The following is a 20,449-nucleotide window of genomic DNA, read 5'->3' on the forward strand; positions in this document are numbered from 1 at the left end:
TCCAGTTCAGTGGCATTGTTCCCAAGTGCACAAGATGGCCGTATTCCACTTTGGCTGCCATCAAACTGGTGGGGATTTGGAACAAAATTGACAGCTTCCTGCCAATCCCAGGTGCGGTCTGCTGGTGGGTACTGGACAATGACAGGTGGTTGTGGTTGTGGAGGTTGTGGTTGTGGAGGCTGGTGTGGTGGGTGAGTGGGGGATGGTGGCCTTTGTTGTAGATCAGCTGAGGCAGCGGCGTGGGTGGCAGCATGGCCCACTGCTGGTGCCTCACCGCCGGCACCACTACCACCACGCACATTTTCCATCCCAATTGCAACAGTATCTTCGTCATTTTCACTGTCTGTTCCTGTTGTACAGCCACGGGATGTACTCCGAGATACACTCCTTCCCCTTGGTATAACATATGGCACACTACCAGAGCGCATATATCGTCGTATATACTGACGCTTCACTGGGGAATATTGCACTTCACTATCACTACTGGAACTAGTTTGAAGAGCTTGTAGTTCATATTCACTATCACTATCATCACCCATGCTCTCATCTGAGTCTGGGATTTGGGAAAATAGAAGTTTCCTCTTGGGTTCTGGAACAACTGAACGTGAACAAGAGGGCCCAGCACCAGAGGTGGAAGGCTGAGGGTCATCTGGGTTTTCCTCACTATTACCGATATTATGGTCATTAGTTTCGGTCAAAACCTCACTAAAACCACGAAACTCATCTTCACTGGCACTTCCATCACTATTAGAACTGTCACTGGGGAACAAAAGTGTCCCAATTCGCCGAGGAGTGAGGACCTTCTTACCGCGAGGCATGGTGGACATTGTTTACTAAGAGGGCATTCCCACAATGCACCACTGGGTCCCAGATTTTTTTTCTACTGTGCACACCGACCACGCAGACCCATTCTCTCACACCTAGGCCTACCAGCCTTTTCGCGCGAGATTTGAGGCCGCTAGAATTTATGCGTACTAGTACGTCAAAAACCCCTACGCGTAAGACGTACTAGTACGACCAAAACCCTCAAAGGGTTAATACTTCTGGGTGTCGGGAACGGATTAATTGTATTTGCATTATTTCTTATGGGGAAAATTGATTCGCAAATCGTAAATTTCGTTTATAGTAACGGCTCCAGGAACGGATTAATTACGAAAAACGAGGGACCACTGTACTTGGTATTACCCGAATGTACTGTAATGAATGAAATAGTATAGGAAAAAATCTCAATTCCTGGCATTCTAATTTGTCAGTCACACCAGGTAGTTTCAAAGGGATGCCTTGATGCCTGTAATTAGAGCTACACTCTTATATCAAGCCTCCCATTCTCCAATATCTCTACAACTCCTGTGGGTTGAGCTCTTCCTCGTTAATGTTATAATCACATCTCGTAAAAAAAAATTTTTTGATCAAACCTACAACTACAAAAAAAAATTTCACCTTGTAGGTAATGTGAGAGGTAAAGGTCTCATATTTGGAATAGAGATAGTGTGGAGCAAGCAGAGCAAAACACCTGCACGAGAGCTAGCTGATCAGATTGTATATAGGTAAGTGGTGCCTTTGTTTTGTTATCCTAGTGATTGTAACTATGTTAGATGTGATAATGTAAATTTCATTTAATGAATAGTTCTTCAAAATTATCTTTGCATTCTTGAATGAATTTGCTTTATTGTATTATTTTCAAAAGAAGAATTAATACAGACTCTAGATGCAAGTTTACATCTTTCAGGAACTCGGCACATTCATGCATATCTGAATCAATAAATGCTTCTTCAAAATATCTGACCCTATCTTAAAACAGCCCCTGGGAAATGAACGTTATCAGGTTTGATCCAAAGGAAAGGATGGCTTTATTTCCTTGGATTGAGAACCCTTCACTGACTTCAGTGTACCCTTCCTCCCACTCCTCGGAGACAATAAAATCTGGTGGTTGTGGTAATAATAACCTTGAGCTAAATCCATAACGGTCATCGAGCTCTGTAAAGTGTGTGCAAGGATAGAGGTTTGTGAAGGTGAGAGTGTTGGCTAGTGGGGCTGGAGTCTGAGAGTGCTAAATCAAAATCAAAGCTGGTGCAATAAATGTGTTTGTCATGGTCAGTGACAAGTAGGGAGTGTCATATCACACTTGGTACCTGAAGTTTACCTGGAGAGGGTTTCAGGGGTCAATGCTCCCACAGCTAAGTCTGAGACCAGGTCTTGTGGTTGATCAGGGTCTGGTCAACCAGGTTGTTACTGCTGGCCACATGGAAACTGATGTACGAATCACAGCCCGGTTGGTCAGGTACTGACTTTAGGTGCCTGTCCAGTGCCCTCTTGAAGACAGCCAGGGGGTCTATTGGTAATACCCCTTATGTATGCTGGGAGGTAGTTGAACAGTCTTGGGCCCTGGACACTTATTGTGTTGTCTCTGTGTACTCGTGGCACCCCTGCTTTTCATTGGGGGAATGTTGCATCTCCTGCCGAGTCTTTTGCTTTCATAGGGAGTGATTTTCGTGTGCAAGTTTGGTACTAATCCCTCTAGGATTTTCCAAGTGTATATTATCACGCATCTCTCTCCCCTGCACTCCAGGCAGATGAAAGTTCATGCCTATTAACCACTTCTCATGCTGTGTGGCCTTAAAGGGTTCAGTATTTCACATTAATGATAATAAAGAATAAAAGTCACAATAAGCTAGCTGGAAAAATTAAGAACTAAATGACCATTGTACATTTAGCACTTTTTCCCCCTGATTAAAATTGATAAAAATCAAGTGAGGTGCTTTGATGCCAGTGAGCAGTTCTTGATCTAAGGAATTGGATCTATTTTCCCATGGATGGAATCTGATTTCCTTCCATTCTCCAAGGAGCTCTACAACTTGTGTTGAGTACTTGCCCCATGACTAATAAGGGAACTAGTACATTGTACAATGATTTATTGTATTTAAACTGATTTCTTCTATCTGTTGTGAAGGGTGGTAGCTTGGCCTTAGTCCATATGCTGTAGTTAGAAATGAGGAAATTATATTCAAAGGTGAAGTGCTAAACCTATAGGGGCCATACAACAGTTCGGGAATGGGAAGTAATCGGGTTTGCTTCAAGGAAGAGGGTAGCTTACATTCCTTGGATCATTAGAATTTCACTGGAATTGAGGCACTTTCCTTAAAAGATAATCTTAAGTAATACTCAGATACTGTAGTGTATGAAAAATAGTAATGAAAACTAAGCATACTGCATAGTTCCATGTCATATATACAGTAAATGAAATAAATGTGGAAATTTTTTACTAATTCTCAACATTAGGAAAACTATTAAAATTCTCTCCTGCTGGTTTAAATGTTACCTTTTAATATTTTTTTCATAATATACCCTCCAAAATTTTTCTTCCCTTTGCAGTTTTTCAGAATCTCCCAAAAGAAGTTTCTTATGCAAAAAGTAACTGACAGCTCCCACCGTATCAAATTTATCTTTTAATTCCACGGTCAAAGTGACATTATACATTCGTAAGGCCTACTTTTATGGGAAAATAAGCCCCCCCTCTCCCCTACATATACTAACCTGAGCTTCACTGTCCACATAAAAACTCTACTGCTTTTAGTATCTTACCACCTATTCTGTACATTTTGCAACATCTGACACATTGCTTCTCTATCTTATCCATTTTTTTAAATTCATAGATACAAAAAAATTTCCTTACAATTAACTAAATATTGTTCACTTGTGTCAATATAAACAGTTGTCCTATACATCCACTGCCTTTCGTAAAACCACCTTGTTCCTCGGCAATCCTTCAATACTTCCTCACCCTTAATTTTTTCTATACTGTACGTATTCATTCTTTCTCTTTGCCCTTATATGTACGAAAGAATTATGCATGCACTGCCATTCCCTAAATACCCTTTCCTGGTTTCATGCATATATTTAAACAATACACCAAACACTCCAAAACTATATCCTGCTTACTGTTAATATTTCTGTATTGATCTCATCTGCCACATCTGTTTTATCACCTAGCTTTCTGCCCACTGCCTTGTGTACTTTCCCCACTACTTACATTTGTTTCTTCCTCGTTCCTACAAGATGTTATACATCCCTGTCTAATACATGATATCGCTACCTCCCTCACTTCATCAACACTGAACAGCTCAAAATATTTCGTCTATCTTTCCAGTACCTCCACCTCTCCATCTGATGACTGTGTTTCCTAGGCTCTTAACTTACTGATGTCACTCCAAAACTCTAAGCAAAATATTATAATAAAACCCTCACTGCTCTCTCATTAGCTCTCCTTTCACACTCCTTCGTCTCTTTTAATAAGATTCTCAGTCTTGGTTCATCTGCTGCTTGTATACGTATTTACTTAGCCAAAACTCATTATAAATCATGACTCCAAACTGCTGGGACTTTCTTAAGACTTGTTTGATAAAATTTTGAACAAGCATGTGTATAACAAAATTTTTTGCCATTACATCTTGGAAATACCCTAATGTGGTACTAGGGAATTACCAAATGTACTGTACATGTGCAAACCTTTATTATTTATTTTTCATTACAGAATGAGAGAAAAACATGTTATAATGGCTAATGAGGGAGACGGTCGAAACATTCTCATCCTGATGCCTCCTATGTGTTTTACCAAAGAGAATGCTCTCATTCTTTCCCAAGGATTAGACAAGGTTCTTGCAGAAATTTCAACCCAGAGAATTTCACAAGCTGTAAATACGTAAGTACTGTAACAAAATGCTTTTTCTACATTTCGTTCTTAAACCTTAAATCCTAAGCAAGGTTAATTGGAGGGTCTCTAATGAGTAGCACATAATTGAAGGAAATTTACACAAATCTTGAAGACGTTTCAGTCAGTGGACCTTAATCACTGTAAATACATGATTTTCATCCAGGGAATTGAAGTGATCAGGGTCCAAGGATTGAAATGTCTTCAGTAAAAGTGTCCAAGTGAATGCATTCCTGTCCATTTCCCTCACATTGTTGGTAGTCATTTACCTTCATACTACAAGCATATAATTATATTTTTATTAATGGGGACACACTAACTCATAAGGATCATACAGCACCTGAGGTATGAGAGGTAATTAGGTTTGGTTCAAGTGGAGAATAGCTAAAATTTCTTGAATCAAGAACCCTTCACCAGCTTCAAGGCACTCCCCTCCTTTGAAGGATCCCCTGGCACGTAACAAATGTTTAACTTTTCTGATGTACATCCTGGGAATGATTCTGACTTTTACTTTACTTTTTTTTTTTTTTTTCCTATTTCTTGGGTCCAGACACACAAGCCATAAATTGGAAATTAACCATGGAATTTAGTTCAAAGTGTGGCAAATGTCTTTCTCTTGCCGAAAGCTCTGTTCATTCTTTTGTATGAATGTTGATAATACTGTAACTAGATTAAAGTACATTGAGAGTTATGAATTCTGAAGCTTAGAATGAGTATAAATGTATTATGCAAGCATAATTTACTAGTCACAGATGTTAATTTATGATATCTATGGGAACATAACCTGAAAGCAGCTATAGCCAGTCACACCGAACAAATAACTACAATAAATGTGAAGGTTGAAGAAGCAATCAAGGACTGGAATCAGAACATGCACACTCGACTAAATGAATACCTTGATTTCCAAGACGACAAAACTGAACAAGATAAGTTGTCTGATGAAGTTATAATAAACAGTCCACACATTCCAAGTGACATAACCCAAGCATAGTGCAAAGAAACTGCTGTCAGGACAATACAGGACCACGTACAAATCATCGTGCAAAACAATGAAATCAAAGAAACACGTTTGCTAGGAAAACCAGGAAATAAACACAGTATAATGATCCGACTTCATTCATACGATAAAAGAAAGGACCTAATTAACCCTTTGAGGGTCGACAGGCCCTCTCCGAAACTCGTTCTCAGGGTCGGCCAAATTTAAAAAAAAAAAAAAATTATTTTCTCTTATGAAAAGATAGAGAATCTTTTCCCGATCATAAAGACACCAAAAGTTTGAAATTTGATAGAAAACTTACGGAATTATGCTCTCGCAAAGTTAGCGGTCTCGGCGATGTTTACGCATCGGCGATTTTGCCCACTTTGAGCCCCATTTTCGGCCAATTTCACTGTACTAGTCGACAAAAAACATGAATATTTCGCTAGAACTCCATTTTTTCTATCGAATGGGTGCAAGAAACCACTCATTTATGAAATTCAACTATCCAGTACAGTGGTCAGAATTTAGCAATTTTGCCAATTTCACACAAATTTCAAAAGATGCCAATTTCCGAATAGGGTCCAGAATAAACAAGAAAGACATTCCTAGCACTAAAATGACATTTCCTCTAGTCATTAGTAACATCTCAAGGCCCCTCTTATATTCTTTTGCTTTCCACTTTGAATTTTTATTTTCACAAAAAATATAAGATTTACTGTTATGCAGACTACTGCATTAGTGTAAAAAATGGTATAAATATTATTGGTGCACTTGTGAAAGAATATTAGACTCACCAGTTGACGTGTATTGCACGCTTGGCACGATTTGTATACTTTTGAAGTTTGGTAAAAATCGAACATTTCTGCTACTTTGAGCTCAATTTCAAGGCACTTTTCTTTGTAAAACCAGTCAAAATCATCTCAATTTCTGTAATATGTCTTCCATTCTATAAAATGAGACCAAGAAAACTAGAATACAACAATAAATACCATACGAAAATACACTGCAAAGTCGCTGATTTATTAAAAAAAATGGTCAAAGTTTTTTTTTTCTCATTATGCACTGTGTGCTGCAGGATTTTTTTTAGATTGTGCACACTGACCACATAGACCCATTCTTTCATATGAAGGCCTACCAGCTTTCTCCCACTAGATTTGAGGCCGCTAGAATTTATGAGTACTAGTACGTCAAAAACCCCTATGCGTAAGACGTACTAGTACGACGAAAACCCTCAAAGGGTTAAATCAGCAATTACAATGAAAAATGGAGTGTACATAAATGAGTGTCTAACAAGAAAACGTCAAAACCTTCTGTTCAGGCTGAGAAAACTTAAACAGGAAAACAAAATACATCAGTGTTTCACGCGAGATGGGAAAATACTAGTAAGGAAAACATCAACAGGACAACAATATACCATCTCAAACGAACATGATTTCTCTACCTTCCTTAGAAAAGCGGACATTTCTGTAACAGATTAGATAAGTGCCCTTAATACATATATACGTGTGGTGCATATAGTGTACGTTACTATTATATTGTGCATTATTATTTTTTCATCACTAGCTAATGCTAACTACCTCCAATACTTTATACTTCTTTCTTACTGCTATTAATTGCTCATAATTTTGTGTTACAAGTCAAATCTTACTCCAAATTAATATTATTCATTGTTCTTACCTGTCCATTTAATTTTGTTTACCACTACTTGTTTTTTTAGTCACTTTTTATTGTGTGTGCAATTAGTGTATATTCCAATTACTTTTTTGCAGGTACCAAAACTATCTTTTGCTAGCTAGTACCAACTACCTCATTTTTTTACTTTTTATTGTGCAATAAACTGCTCAACTTATTTAATATTACAAATCAGATCTTACTCCTAAACCAATATTATTTCATAGTGACTATCTGTCCATTTAACTTTGTTTACTATTATTTAATTGTAGTCCCTTATATATTTTTTTCCTTTATTTTAGCTTTATATAACTACCTTAGTTCATATATTCACAATTGTTAAAATAATCAAGGTGCTATTCTCAGGTGCTAAAGTATAATAAGTTCACTATTTTGCCATTATACTCCAAAGCTCATTTATTTGATTACCACTTTATTGTTCACCACAACTTATATTAGTCCCTTTTATATTATAATTTTATATTATAATTCTAACTTTAAAGAATTACCTTTAAAGTACTACCTACTATCATATTCCCAAGCTCGATTATTTGATCATCACTTTATTTGTTCACCACAAATTATTTTAGTCCCTTTTATATTGTCTCCTTTATTTTAGCTTTAAAAAACTACCTTAGCTCATTATTTTTACATTTGTTAAATAATTCAGGTGCTATTTTTTAGCTTTAGAATATTTACTTTGTTTTATACTTAATTCTAACTATAGATTCACTACAAATCTTATGATTACAAGCATTGATCCTGATACCAACCTCTTATTTAATGACTTAAATGAATCAAACAGTTACTGTAATTACTACACAGCAGAACAATCAAAGGCACTTCTCAGAGCCAGCAACAACATAACTATCTTTAACTACAATATCAGATCTTTAAGCAAGCATTACGATGACCTCATAGCATTACTAAATTCCTTGCATGCCAATATGTCCATCATTACACTAACTGAAACCTGGCTAAAGCCTGATACTACAGATGTCTATGCCATTCCTGGTTACACAGCCATACACAACTGTAGGCCAGACCAACAAGGGGGTGGCACAGCTATATACTACTCAGACCAACTAGAATGTATCACTAATACTTGCACAAGGGATGAACATGAGGAATATATAATAGCTAAATTGAAATCCAAATACCTGCAAAAACCTCTCACAGTGATAAACATCTACAGAGTTCCACAATCAAACATTAGCCAATTTAGTTAAAACCTAGGAAGTATGATAACTGATGCACGCATGAACAAAGATCACTACTCTCAGGTGACTTCAATATAAATCTCCTGCAAGACCAGGACCCACATGTTACTGAATTCACAAACACAACGAGTAACTGCATGTTACTACCAACAGTAACAAAACCTACAAGAGTTACGGAGACTAGTGTTTCCCTACTTGACCACATCTGGACCAACACCATATCCCCTTTAAAATCAGGCATAATTACAGATAATACCACAGACCACTACCCTACTTTCCTCATAACTCTTGGTAAAATACCCCAAGACACTACTAAAGTCACCTTCAGACTTCACAATGAGGCACCCATTAATAACTTCACAACAGCAGTAACAAACATTGACTGGCACACTGAACTAGAAATCTATACAGATATTAACGAATGTTTTAATAATTTTCTAAAAAAGACCCAATACCTCTATAACAAGCACTGCCCTAAAAAAACTAAACAGATGACAGCTAAGAGACTGAACAGTCCCTGGCTAACACCCAGCATTCTCAAATCCATAAATACAAAACACCGATATGAAAAACAGTACAGAATGGGTCACATAACCAGAGACCAAACAAAACGTTACTCGTCAATCCTAACCAGCCCGATAAGAAGGGCAAAAAAATTGTATTATGAGAACAGATTATCCAACTTACGAGGTGATATAAAAAAGACCTGGAAGACCCTATCAGAAATTCTGGGAACAAAAAAGATATCACGAAATAGCGAAATAAAATTAGCAAAATCAGATGAACCCCAATTCCCACCAACAGAAACAGCAAACAGACTCAATGATTTCTTCTCCACTATAGGACAAAACCTTGCCAATAAAATCCCAAGCTCAGATACCCCACCAAATGACTACCTCACTGGCAACTACCCGAAAACACTGTTCCTAGCTCCGACTAACCCATACGAAGTCTCCCTTATTATCAACGCACTAAAAAACAAGGCAGGAGATTTAAATACCTTACCACCCTTTATATACAAAAAAGTGTCACAAGTACTATCACCAATCATTGCAACACTCTTTAACAAATCCATTGAATCCTCCACCTTCCCTACAGTTCTCAAAATAGCAAGGGTCACCCCGATCCATAAAGGAGGAGACCAAACAGAGTTGAATAACTATAGGCCAATATCCAATTTACACCCTCTAAAAAATCTTTGAAAAATTAATTCATAAACGAATCTACTCCTACCTCATCTCCCAAAACATACTCAACCCCTGCCAATTTGGATTCAGGCCTAATAAAAATACTAATGATGCTATTATACATATGCTAGAACAGTAATGGTGAAGCTGGAGGTGCTGTCCTGGGAGACAGAAATGGTGAAGCTGGAGATACTGTCCTGGGAGACAGTAATGGTGAAGCTGGAGATTTTGTCCAGGTAGTCGGGAATTATACGCAGGAAGGAATACATATAAATGACCTCATAGGGGACAGGAGCCATAGTAGGGAAACAAGTGTAGTCAAAGATAAGATAAAACCAATATTGCAAACTAGAAATACCGCAGGAAATAGCAAACAAGAGGACTCCAATAGCAATAGTGAGGATAAATTACCAAAAACAACTGGTGGGAGCTCCATTGTTCGTGCTAGGGAGGATAGAAGTAAGACAGGGAAACATGCACCAACAGGGAATACAGTCACAGAAACCCAAGGCAAGCGGAAACCAAGCCTGTGCACATACTATGCACTTGGTATCTCCTGGCATGGGAAATCTGGAAAAACAGATGGGACATGCAACTATGACCACCCTAGAAAATGCCATGCCCATATGACAACAGGAAAATGCAAACTCCCTTCCTGTAAGCTTTTTCACCCTGAAATGTGTACCTCTTCAGTACAGGAAAGACTGTGCTATAACTTAAATTGCCAGGCACACCATCTAAAGGGGACAAAAAGATACAAAACATCCAGGCCATGGGAAAACCTGGGTAGCCACAGCCACTCAAGAGGGAGAGGTTTTTTAGTGCCAGGAAGGAAAAAAAACTGGCAGGAAATGGCAGAAATCGTACACCAAATCCAGTCATTCCTGGAGTGGAACCACAGTCGATGGCCTCCACTCCAAACCAACAGATACAGATACTAATGCCGGAAAAAAAATCCCCCCCCAGTACCAACAATACCACCAGTCCGATAACATTCTTCTTTGCAAATATACAGGGTCTAAAGCCAGCAACAAACAACAAAATACCTTTCATCCGTGGACTGCTTGCAGAGGCAAAGGCAATGTTCGCGGCTTTCACTGAGACCCACATAAAGGATCACTTGGACAACGAAATATGGATCCCAGGTTACAACCTATACAGATGTGACAGAGTGAACAGGCAAAAGGGGGGGGGTTGGCCTGTACATTGCAGAGTCACTTGTTTGCACAGAACTGCTTAATGCCTCAAATGACGTAGTGGAAGTTTTAGCAGTAAAGGTCGAGAACCAAAACCTAGTCATTGTGGTAGTCTACAAGCCTCCGAATGCAACATCCCAGCAATTCCAGGAACAGCTGTTAAAAATTGACCACTGTCTGGAAAATCTTCCAGCTCCTGCACCCAACATCTTGCTCCTGGGGGATTTCAACTTGAGGCACCTAAAATGGAGGAATATAGCAAATAATATTGTTGCAGTAATAACACCAGGAGGCAGCTCTGATGAAAACTCACACTCACACGAGCTTTTAAATCTCTGCACAAAATTCAATTTAAACCAGCAAATAATAGAGCCTACTAGACTGGAGAATACACTAGACCTCATCTTCACTAACAATGATGATCTGATAAGAAATGTCACCATATCAAAAACAATATACTCAGATCACAACATAATTGAGGTTCAGACATGTATGCGTGGAGCCCCAGACCGACAAAATGAGACTAGTCACGAGGGAGCATTCACCAAATTCAACTTCAATAACAAAAACAAAGTGGGACCAAGTAAACCAAGTCCTAACCGATATAAGTTGGGAAGATATACTAAGCAACACAGACCCAAACTTATGCCTAGAACAGATTAACTCGGTGGCACTCGATGTATGCACAAGGCTTATTCCTCTAAGAAAAAGGAGGAGTAGATGTAAAATAGAAAGAGACAGGCGCTCCCTTTACAGGCGACGGAAAAGAATAACAGAGCGGCTAAAAGAGGTCAATACACGTATATCTGAAATGCGCAGGGAGACACTGGTCAGAGAAATAGCAAGCATCGAACTTAAGCTAAAAGAATCCTTTAGGAGTCAGGAATCGCGGGAAGAACTAAAAGCCATAAATGAAATCGAAAGAAACCCAAAGTATTTCTTCTCCTATGCCAAATCAAAATCGAGAACAACGTCCAGTATTGGGCCCCTACTTAAACAAGATGGGTCCTACACAGATGACAGCAAGGAAATGAGTGAGCTACTCAAGTCCCAATATGACTCAGTTTTTAGCAAGCCACTAACCAGACTGAGAGTCGAAGATCAAAATGAATTTTTTATGAGAGAGCCACAAAATTTGATTAACACAAGCCTATCCGATGTTATCCTGACGCCAAATGACTTCGAACAGGCGATAAATGACATGCCCATGCACTCTGCCCCAGGGCCAGACTCATGGAACTCTGTGTTCATCAAGAACTGCAAGAAGCCCCTATCACGAGCCTTTTCCATCCTATGGAGAGGGAGCATGGACACGGGGGTCGTCCCTCAGTTACTAAAAACAACAGACATAGCCCCACTCCACAAAGGGGGCAGTAAAGCAACAGCAAAGAACTACAGACCAATAGCACTAACATCCCATATCATAAAAATCTTTGAAAGGGTCCTAAGAAGCAAGATCACCACCCATCTAGAAACCCATCAGTTACACAACCCAGGGCAACATGGGTTTAGAACAGGTCGCTCCTGTCTGTCTCAACTACTGGATCACTACGACAAGGTCCTAAATGCACTAGAAGACAAAAAGAATGCAGATGTAATATATACAGACTTTGCAAAAGCCTTCGACAAGTGTGACCATGGCGTAATAGCGCACAAAATGCGCGCTAAAGGAATAACAGGAAAAGTCGGTCGATGGATCTATAATTTCCTCACTAACAGAACACAGAGAGTAGTCGTCAACAGAGTAAAGTCCGAGGCAGCTACGGTGAAAAGCTCTGTTCCACAAGGCACAGTACTAGCTCCCATCTTGTTCCTCATCCTCATATCCGACATAGACAAGGATGTCAGCCACAGCACCGTGTCTTCCTTTGCAGATGACACCCGAATCTGCATGACAGTGTCTTCCATTGCAGACACTGCAAGGCTCCAGGCGGACATCAACCAAATCTTTCAGTGGTCTGCAGAAAACAATATGAAGTTCAACGATGAGAAATTTCAATTACTCAGATATGGTAAACATGAGGAAATTAAATCTTCATCAGAGTACAAAACAAATTCTGGCCACAAAATAGAGCGAAACACCAACGTCAAAGACCTGGGAGTGATTATGTCGGAGGATCTCACCTTCAAGGACCATAACATTGTATCAATCGCATCTGCTAGAAAAATGACAGGATGGATAATGAGAACCTTCAAAACTAGGGAGGCCAAGCCCATGATGACACTCTTCAGGTCACTTGTTCTATCTAGGCTGGAATATTGCTGCACTCTAACAGCACCTTTCAAGGCAGGTGAAATTGCCGACCTAGAAAATGTACAGAGAACTTTCACGGCGCGCATAACGGAGATAAAACACCTCAATTACTGGGAGCGCTTGGTTTCTAAACCTGTATTCCCTGGAACGCAGGAGGGAGAGATACATGATTATATACACCTGGAAAATCCTAGAGGGACTAGTACCGAACTTGCACACGAAAATCACTCGCTACGAAAGCAAAAGACTTGGCAGACGATGCACCATCCCCCCAATGAAAAGCAGGGGTGTCACTAGCACGTTAAGACACCATACAATAAGTGTCAGGGGCCCAAGACTGTTCAACTGCCTCCCAGCACACATAAGGGGGATTACCAACAGACCCCTGGCAGTCTTCAAGCTGGCACTGGACAAGCACCTAAAGTCAGTTCCTGATCAGCCGGGCTGTGGCTCGTACGTTGGTTTGCGTGCAGCCAGCAGCAACAGCCTGGTTGATCAGGCGCTGATCCACCAGGAGGCCTGGTCACAGACCGGGCCGCGGGGGCGTTGACCCCCGAAACTCTCTCCAGGTAAACATATATACACTGCAATAGAGAAAAAAGAAGTCCCACTGGGGATCTTCATTGACTTACGTAAAGCTTTTGATACAGTTGACCATGACTTGCTCCACGTAAAATTGTCACACTATGGTATAAGAGGTCACTCCCTCAACTACCTCAAGTCATACCTCAGCAACAGAAGCCAATATGTGTACGCAAATGGGGCAAGCTCTTCCGCTCAACCAATTACAGTTGGTGTCCCACAGGGAAGTGTCCTTGGCCCTCTTCTCTTTCTCCTATACATAAATGACCTACCAAATGTTTCGCAATTACTCAAACCCACACTTTTTGCAGATGACACTACATACGTCTTCTCTCACCCGAGCCCAGTCACGCTAGCCAATACTGTAAATACCGAATTACAGAAAATATCTACCTGGATGAGGACTAACAAACTTAAACTAAACATTGACAAAACCTACTTCATTCAGTTTGGTAACAGAGCTACAGATGTACATCTTAACATAACGATAAACGGATCACCTATCACAAAACTAACAGAGGGAAAATTCTTAGGAATCCACCTTGATAATAGACTCAAATTTCATACACATATACAACAAATTTCTAAAAAAAATTCCAAGACTGTAGGCATACTATCGAAGATACGGTACTATGCTCCACAGTCAGCCCTCCTGGCCCTTTATCACTCTTATTTACCCCTATCTCACCTATGGAATTTGTGCATGGGGCTCAACAAGAATTAACCATCTCAGACCACTAATTACCCAACAAAAGGCTGCAGTTAGAATGATGATAAATTCTCACTACAGGCAGCACACTCCACCAATATTCAAAACACTCAACCTACTCACCATACAAAACATCCATACTTATTATTGCACCTATTACATACATAGAACACTTAACTCTGATATTAACCCTCCCCTCAAACATCTCCTTGCCAACCTCAACAGAACACATGACCATAACACAAGGCACAGATCACTCTTTGATGTTCCTCGTGTCCATCTCACGCTATGCAAAAACTCAATGCACATAAAAGGCCCTAAAATCTGGAATTCATTAACTGTAAATATAAAAGAAACGCTACCTGTTTATAAATTCAAGTCTCTTCTCAAAGATCACTTACTCACCCAAAACCAAATAAATACTGAATAACTGAACCTTATAAATTGTATATCATAAATGTTACTCACAATTATATCACATAAATGGAAATATAAACACAAATGCAGTATAATGTGATCCTTTATTGACAAAGTTTCACCCACACAGTGGGCTTTCTCAAGTCACACACGGATCTACCTGGGGTTGGAAGGTACGAGAGTATTTATAGTCAGAATGTTGAGGTCAGGTGAAGAATGCTGCATCTGATGATCTACCGGGTGGGGTTATAGTCTTGGGTAGCTTGGCAGGGGTATTGGACAAGTTGTAGACCTTCTGCAGTGTTCTATGTTCTTATGTGGGATAGCGATGAAGAAGTTTCTTGGCGAGTGGTTCAGCCAAGGTAGATCCGTGTGTGACTTGAGAAAGCCCACTGTGTGGGTGAAACGTTGTCAATAAAGGATCACATTATACTGCATTTGTTTATATTTCCATTGTCGGTATTTTATACCATTTATTACCATCACATAAATGTTAAACCTAGGACCCAATCTAACTTTGTTATTTTTTAAATACACTACCTAACAGAATACTCCATTCTACTGAATGTACAGCAATGCATGCAACCATATGACCTGTCTTTGTAATACTCATTTGTGCTTTATAGTTATCTGTTTACAATAATGTCTTACCACTGATTTCATCATTGCTTAGTTAATCTTAAGTTAATTTTAAGCCAGCCCGTAATGCTATGCATATAAGTGGCTTTGGCATGCTGCTCTTACCTGTATTTTTTTGTACCTCTGTATGTATGCTAAAATTACTAAATAAATAAATAAATAAATGAATGTAGGAGTCCAAACTGTACCATCAAAATTTGCTGTTTCTTCCCTCCTGTGAAAGGAAAGGTGAAAGCAGCATCTATTGATTGAAAAAATAAATTGATTGAAACTGTTAGCAGCTGTTCCCCTGTATTCTTTGAAATCTATACATACCTTGTCTAAATGAAATCTATCAGTTTCTTGAAGTACAATTTTTTTTTTTTTTTTTTTTTAACATGTTGGCCATGTCCCACCAAGGCAGGTGACCCAAATGGCTGCTAGATGCCTTTGTTTTCCAGGTGTTGGGCTAGATAAAAGATGATATAGGGGAGGCTATGCCTGTCCTTCCCACTTGTAAATTTATTGAAGTTAATTCTGTAATAATTATTGTTACTAATATTTTCTGTAACAGTTTTAATGTTTTTCATGTTACAGTTCCTTCAAACACATTTCTAATCATTCTGAGTAAGAGGTAGATGGGAAAAGAGGAAGGTGGCAACAACAAGTAAGAGGGAGGTGAAAGTGTATAAACTAAGGGAGGAGGAAGTTCAGGTGAGATATAAGCGACTATTGGCAGAAAGGTGGGCTAGTGCAAAGATGAGTAGTGGGGGGGGTTGAAGAGGGTTGGAATAGTTTTAAAAATGCAGTATTAGAATGTGGGGCAGAAGTTTGTGGTTATAGGAGGGTGGGGGCAGGAGGAAAGAGGAGTGATTGGTGGAATGATGAAGCTAAAGGTAGCTTATGAGAGGTTTTTACAAAGCAGAAGTGTTATAAGAAGAGCAGAGTATATGGAGAGTAAAAGAAAGGTAAAGAGAGTGGTGAGAGAGTGCAAAAGGAGAACAGATGATAGAGTGGGAGAGGCACTGTCAAGAAATTTTAATGAAAATAAGAAAAAATTTTGGAGTGAGTTAAACAAGTTAAGAAAGCCTAGGGAAAGTATGGATTTGTCAGTTAAAAACAGAGTAGGGGAGTTAGTAGATGGGGAGATACAGGTATTAGGTAGATGGCGAGAATATTTTGAGGGACTTTTAAATGTTAAGGAAGAAAGAGAGGCAGTAATTTCATGCACTGGTCAGAGAGGTATACCATCTTTTAGGAGTGAAGAAGAGCAGAATGTAAGTGTGGGGGAGGTACGTGAGGCATTACGTAGAATGAAAGGGGGTAAAGCAGCTGGAACTGATGGGATCATGACAGAAATGTTAAAAGCAGGGGGGGATATAGTGTTGGAGTGGTTGGTACTTTTGTTTAATAAATGTATGAAAGAGGGGAAAGTACCTAGGGATTGGCGGAGAGCATGTATAGTCCCTTTATATAAAGGGAAAGGGGACAAAAGAGACTGTAAAAATTATAGAGGAGTAAGTTTACCGAGTATACCAGGAAAAGTGTACGGTAGGGTTATAATTGAAAGAATTAGAGGTAAGACAGAATGTAGGATTGCAGATGAGCAAGGAGGTTTCAGAGTGGGTAGGGGATGTGTAGATCAAGTGTTTACATTGAAGCATATACGTGAACAGTATTTAGATAAAGGTAGGGAAGTTTTTATTGCATTTATGGATTTAGAAAAGGCATATGATAGTGGATAGAGGAGCAATGTGGCAGATGTTGCAAGTATATGGAATAGGTGGTAAGTTATTAAATGCTGTAAAGAGTTTTTATGAGGATAGTGAGGCTCAAGTTAGGGTGTATAGAAAAGAGGGAGACTACTTCCCAGTAAAAGTAGCTCTTAGACAGGGATGTGTAATGTCACCATGGTTGTTTAATATATTTATAGATGGGGTTGTAAAGGAAGTAAATGCTAGGGTGTTCGGGAGAGGGGTGGGATTAAATTTTGGGGAATCAAATTCAAAATGGGAATTGACAGTTACTTTTTGCTGATGATACTGTGCTTATGGGAGATTCTAAAGAAAAATTGCAAAGGTTAGTGGATGAGTTTGGGAATGTGTGTAAAGGTAGAAAGTTGAAAGTGAACATAGAAAAGAGTAGGGTGATGAGGGTATCAAATGATTTAGATAAAGAAAAATTGGATATCAAATTGGGGAGGAGGAGTATGGATCAGGTTGATCAGGCTCTGATCCACCAGGAGGCCTGGTCACAGACCGGGCCGTGGGGGCGTTGACCCCCAGAACTCTCCAGGTAAACTCCAGCTCTCTCCAGTAGAGAGTTTGGGAGAGAATTATTATTATTATAATCAAAAAAAAGAAGTGCTAAGCCACAAGGGCTATACAGCTTGGGAGAGAAGAAATTGCTAGCATTGTATCTGGCTGATTGTCCCTTATGTGTCAAAAGGACACAATTGTATTTTACAAATAATTGTTACAAATTTTTTTTTAAGCTGCCCATCTTCCTTGTCCATGGGTAATCATGATACAATCCTAAAGGATTATTTGAATTATGTTCATGCACTTCCATTAAAACAGCCCGAGAATGACTGCTGGTAAACCAAGTGTTCAACTGGCCACAATAGTTCAAACTCAGGCATGTAATAGAAATTTTGTCCAGTACTTTATATATATTATACATAATTTTTCAGAGCAATGCAACCTCGTGTTGGAAGCTGTGAAGGCCGCTTAGGTATCCTCCAGCCACAGGATGATGATGATGACAGTGCCTCGTCAAAAGGCACAGTGAATCTTGAACGTGTTCTACAATGCTACCAAGACCTTGACTAAAATCAGTAAATGTATTTTTGTATAAAAACAATAAAAAAAAAGGGGGGGGGGCAAATGTACCATTTCATTATCCTTTTTTTTTTTTTTTTTTTTTTTTTTTTAATCCATCTCCCACCAAGGTATGGTGACCTAAGAGAAAACAGTCATTCAATTGCTGTTCTGCCAGAAAGGTACCAGGCTCTGATCCACCAGGAGACCTGGTCACAGACCGGGCCGCGGGGGCGTTGACCCCCAGAACTCTCTCCAGGTAAACTCCAGGCATCACAGTTCAGATGGCCCTCCAAGCCACCACATCCCTATCCCTCCTCCAGAGTGTAGGCGCTGTATTTCCCACCTCGAGGACTATTAATCTTTTTCCCTGAATCCCTTCATAAATGTTACCTTGCCCACACTAAAACAACGCATCAAATCATAAAACCCACTTGCCTCCACCTATCTAACATACTAGTACAAGTCTGTTGGATGTCCAACCCCCCTGGCACTCAATCTCCTTTGCCCCTTCTCTTCAGCTGTTGCTAGGACAACCCCTACCCCTTTTTTCCTCCACCCTAGATTTATGTCTTCCTAGTCATCTTATTTTCTCCATCCTCTGTCCAAACACCTTAACCCTTCCTCAGTCCTCTGAATAATATGGCAATTCCACACCACCTGATCTTCAAACTACAAATTCTCTGCATAATACGTATAACACATCTCGACTGCCTCCAACCACCACTTCAACATTCAAAACCCAGGTCTGACACCCATACACCTCTTCAAGGGGGGCTCCTTGGCGTGGTGAAGAGGCTCTTGGTCTGAGGAATTAGCCCTGTCGGTCTTCTTCCTCAGACCGAACCTAATTACCCCCCATTCTCCCCTCCCCTATCCCATCCTCCCCATCCTCCCCTTTTTCCATTCCTCCTCCTCCTCCTCCTCACCCCTCCCTTTTGCCCTTCCTCTTTTTAGCCTTCGTGATTTCTCCCACAGGCGCGCTAGTTCCTAGGTAGGGGAAAGGACACCGGGGTCGATCCCATTCCGTTGAGGTTTCTTGGCGGTGGCGTAGTTTGCCGTGGAATCTGGATTGCCTAGGGATGTCCCGATCCCTCTCCGGTATCCCGGAGTAGCTTTGGGTGTCTTTTGGGCGACGGGTGTATCTCTGGAAGCCACCTTTCGGATTCCGGGGGTGGTGGCTGAAGGAGGTATGCTTTGTGGCGGATATCCGGCCGCCCTCTCTTTTGTCCACCGAGGTAGCTCGGCAGATGTGAGGTTGCTATCCCGGATTGCTGGTTTACTGGCATGAAGGGTAGGGTATGGCACGGGTTCCATGCTGCATCTGCGCTACTAGCGGTGTCGAGTCCTCTTGGGCGCGGAGGGAGATTTCCGGCCCTTTCATTCCTCCTGGGAACTATTCCTCCCCGCTCCCCCCTTTTTTTATTCTTTTTTTTGTTTTTATTTTCTTTTCTTCTTTCTTTTTTTTTCTTAAAAACAAAAAGCAAAGGAGTAACCTAACCATGGCAGCCCTAGTCCATGAAACCACTACCCCCGGGCCCCTTCTTGATACCGCACCCCATTCTGACCCTGCCTTGTGTTTAGACCACTCTTCGGACACTCCTGATGCCCCTGTACCTCTTGCTGGTGCTGTTTCCTCACCCGCTTCAGGTACCGGGGCTTCGACTGACTCCTTCGATTTGTCTGAACTCCGCTCTCCTTTGACTATGCTTCCGGCTTCTCCCTCTACGGTACGGCAATTTTCGAATCGCCCACCCATTTCATGCCGGACCAACTCCGGTCCTACTCCTAAACGCCAACGTCAATCTCCTGATGATGCTCCGTCGTTACCTTCCCATTCTACTCGGAAACGACCGACACGTCAAGCACTCCCTCTCCACGCTCAATTTCGGACCACACAATGGACTAAATTCTTTACTTTAAGACCAACTTCTTCTTCTGCCTACCTTTCTGACCATAGTATTGCCAAAGCGCTCCTGCGTCATGTTGGCAGAGATATTTCATTTCACGCTCTCAAGAGCGGTACGCGCATCGTCACTGTCCAGAATGCTACCCAAGCTCATGATCTTTCTCTCCTTTCGAATATCGA

At 40.4% G+C, this 20,449-nt stretch overlaps 1 protein-coding gene across 10 annotated transcripts in view; it reads left to right on the plus strand.

Annotated features, from left to right (window-relative positions):
- The window catches only part of LOC128702637 (5-phosphohydroxy-L-lysine phospho-lyase), a 140,176-nt gene extending 121,738 nt beyond the window's left edge, over positions 1–18,438 (plus strand). For 8 of the 10 annotated variants that reach the window (XM_070101882.1, XM_070101876.1, XM_070101879.1 and 5 more), the window contains 3 exons: positions 1,448–1,547; positions 4,532–4,699; positions 18,234–18,437. In XM_070101882.1, the coding sequence (XP_069957983.1) occupies positions 1,448–1,547; positions 4,532–4,699; positions 18,234–18,372 (407 nt within the window). In that variant the 3' untranslated portion in view covers positions 18,373–18,437. Of the gene's footprint in view, positions 1–1,447; positions 1,548–4,531; positions 4,700–18,233 lie in introns of those variants that run through there. The other 2 variants (XM_070101875.1, XM_070101881.1) reach the window with 2 other exon arrangements.
- The last annotated feature ends 2,011 nt before the right edge of the window (positions 18,439–20,449 follow it).

Source organism: Cherax quadricarinatus, chromosome 79 (assembly GCF_038502225.1).
Source record: "Cherax quadricarinatus isolate ZL_2023a chromosome 79, ASM3850222v1, whole genome shotgun sequence".
Lineage (NCBI taxonomy): Eukaryota > Metazoa > Arthropoda > Malacostraca > Decapoda > Parastacidae > Cherax > Cherax quadricarinatus.